At 35.5% G+C, this 4220-nt stretch overlaps 1 protein-coding gene across 4 annotated transcripts; it reads left to right on the top strand.

The window, feature by feature from the left end:
• Positions 1–317: 317 nt before the first annotated feature.
• Positions 318–3104, top strand: LOC110871352 (delta-1-pyrroline-5-carboxylate dehydrogenase 12A1, mitochondrial-like). Of its 4 annotated transcripts, XM_022120159.2 has the most exons (10): positions 376–451; positions 519–576; positions 651–764; positions 831–914; positions 1001–1110; positions 1193–1324; positions 1418–1507; positions 1606–1695; positions 1783–1859; positions 2176–2285. In XM_022120159.2, exons 4-9 carry the CDS (start codon positions 899–901, stop codon positions 1813–1815), a joined length of 471 nt encoding a protein of 156 aa, XP_021975851.1. In that variant the 5' UTR covers positions 376–451; positions 519–576; positions 651–764; positions 831–898; the 3' UTR covers positions 1816–1859; positions 2176–2285. The 4 variants fall into 4 exon arrangements, with proteins under 4 accessions (XP_021975850.1, XP_021975849.1, XP_021975851.1 ...); XM_022120158.2 differs by lacking the exons at positions 376–451; positions 1783–1859; positions 2176–2285 and adding exons at positions 318–346; positions 2710–3104; XM_022120157.2 differs by lacking the exons at positions 1783–1859; positions 2176–2285 and adding an exon at positions 2710–3104 and having other exon boundaries at positions 369–451.
• Positions 3105–4220: the final 1116 nt, after the last annotated feature.

The following is a 4220-nucleotide window of genomic DNA, read 5'->3' on the forward strand; positions in this document are numbered from 1 at the left end:
TAACATGATAACATAATCTTCAGTTTAGAGTTTCAGTTAGTTTTTTTTATTGATTTTATACCATTTAATTTGATGCACGAAGAGCTTAACATGAAGTTTTAGGTTTCTTGACAATTTTGACTTGTTTTAAGCTACAAAGTTGACTTTTTTATGTTGGTTTACTACAGGGTTCTGTTGGATTTGCTATTGGTCTTGCAGCAATGGTAAGTGTTTAAAGATATTATACCATGTTTTAAATATAGTTGTAGTGATGGCTTATTGTTGTTACTTTTGTAACAGGGGAATCACGCTATAGCGGAATTCGGAAATTCAATTTGCATATTACTTTTTTCCTGCTTTTGATCAGGTATGTAGCTCCACCATGCTAATTTATCATATATTCAGTATCCAAACGATTGGCATTTAGCTGCTAAATTCAGATATCGAAGTGGTAACGAATTTAACTTTGGAGGTAAGATTCATTTTCTCAACTTCGTTATTGTTTCTCAACTTTGGAGGTAACCAATCATTTTTCATAGGTATCTTCTATATGGAGACGTATCTGCAAAAGCAGGCCATATGTTTTCCCAGCCTGAGGTATAAAGAAAACTTAAGATATGCTCATGTAATTTTTTTTTATAATGATTGATTTACCTTTTTTGTCATTTCAGGTTTCTGATTTCTTTGCTAAGTTAATACAAAGGGTCTCACCAAAGAGTTACCAGTAGGCTCTCGGTGTAGTTTATGTTACCGGAAAGTTTTTAGAAAACTTTTCTGGTGATCAGGTATTTTAAAAATGTTTTATCATTAGTAAATTCACTACATGTTTACTAATTGCAATTGTATGATAGGTGCGTTTCTTGGCAAGGTCGTTCGGAGTACCTGGGAATCATCTTGGGCAACAAAGTCATGGTTTCCGATGGCCATATGGCCCTGTAAGACACCCTTCACATATTATTATTTCATAACATTCGTTATTTATTAACTATATTCTTTATGTTTCTAATATGTGTAATTGCAGGTGGCGTTAATTACACCTTTCAATTTTCCTCTAGAGATTCCGGTACTCCAGTTGAGGATGTCGACTTTATTAATTCTGATGGAATGACGATGAACAAGCTGCTGCAAGAGGTTGGTTTCTTCACATTTAACAGTCTATTAGTAAAAAAAGATATCCATTTTCATGCCTTAAATATTCTGATCTCATAATCAGGCAAATCCGAGAATGACCCTTTTTACGGGTAGCTCGAAAATAGTAGATAAGTTGGCTTATGACCTGAACGGACGAATTAAAGTAGAAGATGCAGGATTCGACTGGAAAATCCTCAGGCCTGATGTTCACAAGGTTTTATTATTATATCCTTTAAACTATAAAATCTTGAAACTTTATGAATTTGCAACATGAATTGTATTGCTGAGGTGTCATCATCATTAACAGGTGGATTATGTGTCATGGGTGTGTGATCAAGATGCATATGCATGTATTGGCCAAAAATGCCTAACACAATCGTTGTTATTCGTTCATGAGGTTTGTTTCTTTACTTATTCTATTAACGTACGTTTTAATGCTTATCATCATATTATAATTTATTTATTTTACCTTTTACATACTGGTTTTATATGCAGAACTGGAAAAACAGCTCACTCATGAGTCACCTAAACCACCTTGCGGGGAGAAGGACGCTTGATAATTTAACAATTGGGTCAGTTCTTAGAGTAAGTTATTAAATAACAGGACATAGAAGTTTCCACAATAAGATTATTATTAATATTAACCGTTTGTCACGATCTATGTTTCTTTAGGTTATAACAGAAGCAATGCTAGACCACAAATGAAATTACTTTTCCTTGTTGAAGTTGTAATTCACCAAGGTTCTTAGGTGATGCATCTGTGTTTTGTTCTTAGTTAGAAATTTTTACTTTGCTACTGCATTAGGTACTTCCAAGTAAACCTCAGAACTGAAATGTAGAATACTAGACATAATAGCAGCAGTAGATTCCTACTATGTGTGAGGTAGAGAAGTATCAGCAAGCAATATCACTTTTGGCAGCTCAACAATGCCACCCTCATTTGCAATTTCGTTAGGCCACGTCACCTTGGTTTTAAAATGCGCATAATGCATCATGCGACGATGTGCTGATGAGATCACATGAGGTTTTTAGTGCACTGATATTTTGTATATTGGTTGGTTTCAGCTTGCCGTGCCTAGAAACAAAAGATAGACCTGGATTGCTCTTATGAGAAATAGTCAAGATAATGGCATATGTCAATACTACTGTGGGGTCAGCTCGAATTGATAGTCAAGTATGTTACCAATCCCCTTCCTGGGTCAAACGGGATGGATTGGGTTGGATTGACCTATTAGAAAAGTTGTATTGATTTATAATTTGCTATAAATAGTTAAATATTTATGATTAAGAAAACGATAATAATATAATATCACATGAATTGTTTCTGTTTTTCGGTTAAAAGATTTAGTAGGCTGTATGCTCTAATATCATACTTGACTTTTGTTCACTTTCGACGTGTTCCTATATCAGCTTATTCTTTTTTTTTTTTCTTTTCACACATTTCAATAAAATAAATGGGTAAGAATGTATGGTACAGGGTTTGGTTACCAAAGATAAATTTCATGTTACTACAGAGGGCAACTTTAAACGAATCTATGTCTTTAGGTAACCAAATACTTTCCTTTGTTACTATAGTATTCTTTTTTTTTACTCTTGTAGGCCCACTGGGTTAGACCATATCCGGGTCTAAGCCCAAACATTGAGTGCGGTTCAGACAATCAGGTGGCAATTGGACCGGGTCTGCAACATGTATGGTCTTCACTGGCCGGGTGTTGGGGATATCAACTTGGTGTGAGTGTGTTTGGGTGGGGGATGTATACCGCAATAGGTGGGGGCTGTTGAGTGAGTTTGGTGATAAATAGGTACACCTTTTGGTCTGGGATTGTATAAGAAGACTTTTTGGTGAAATCAGACTTCAAAGAGAAGAGATTGCAAACATCCCAAGTAGTTAACAACCTAATTATCTGATGCATTGAATTGTTGTTGGGCGCTGTCTTCAACCCAGACACATATTTTGAACATTCCTTTTTTAATAAATAGCTAAGTGTGCCAAATATAGTTAGAAAACCAGATTAGCATGTACTTAATTCTAATTTTTAGGTAACAGAAATGCAAATTTAAAAAGTAGTAAATAATCCAATTTGACACGTATGTGTGTGGAAACATGAATCTTTTTTGAGGCATTTTCCCACTAGACTGACACACATAGATATAAAGAACTCGAGTTATTCACTCATAATTGTTTGTGAACTCTAGAAGTCGGAACTACAAAAGGTTTCAAAATATTATCACTAACAATACTACAGTATTGTGCTACTCACAGGCATTTTCCCATTAGACGGACACACATATATATGGTTACTAATTTATTCAGCTATTTAGAAATAACATCACCATAAAAACATTCTTCACTTTGAATTTTACACGTCTTAAAAAGAAAAAAAAACTTTCTGAGGAAAATTCTTTCATTTGACACAGAAACTACATTTCAAAAAAAGGTAGCACGAACAACCCCTACGTTGGTGATATTTTTTTAGTTTATGAATATCAGTCGTCAATTGTTCACTCATGCGTATTTATGTTACTTGAGTTTGTGTATTTATGTTACTTGAGTTTGTAGTGATCACCATATTAGGGTGTACGGGGCGCATTCGGGGAGTGGTTCGGTGAGGAGTTTCCCTGATCGGGAACACCGCCGCCATCACCGCGGGGTCCCGAATCGGGGAGGGTTTTGGGTGTGGCTTTACCGATTGATTTTGCACGTTGAACGAGATTTGACCGTTGTTAAACGGTCGAATTTTAAAAAAAAAAAATCAATTTTTTTTAAACAATATATACTAACCAATCTAATTCATTTTTTTACCACATTCACAACTCTCAAACCCACATCAAAACTCTCAAACTCAAATCTTTCAAACACAAAATGGATTCCAAGCTTCCGTTTCTTTCTACCCTACCCGACTTTCCCGACGATGGAGATGCATCGTCAAGCGATAGTAGCTTAATTTTCTTCCAAAATCTCATCCAACAAGCGGAGCTACTAGACACGGCATCGTCTAGTAAAAAAAATTATGTCCGTCGAGATCGTGTGGGGGGCCACGAGACACTCATGGCCGATTATTTTGATGAAAATCCAAAATTTAATGAAGATACTTTTCGTCACAGGTTTC

The sequence above is a fragment of the Helianthus annuus genome, chromosome 8 (genome assembly GCF_002127325.2).
Source record: "Helianthus annuus cultivar XRQ/B chromosome 8, HanXRQr2.0-SUNRISE, whole genome shotgun sequence".
NCBI classification, from domain to species: Eukaryota; Viridiplantae; Streptophyta; class Magnoliopsida; order Asterales; family Asteraceae; genus Helianthus; species Helianthus annuus.

Excerpts from the sequence above, each read along its gene's own strand:
- LOC110871352 (XM_022120158.2), top strand. Across the intron at positions 1,325-1,417 it reads TCAGGCCTGATGTTCACAAG|GTGGATTATGTGTCATGGGT; the intron begins GTTTTATTATTA and ends CATCATTAACAG. Across the intron at positions 1,508-1,605 it reads CGTTGTTATTCGTTCATGAG|AACTGGAAAAACAGCTCACT; the intron begins GTTTGTTTCTTT and ends TTTTATATGCAG.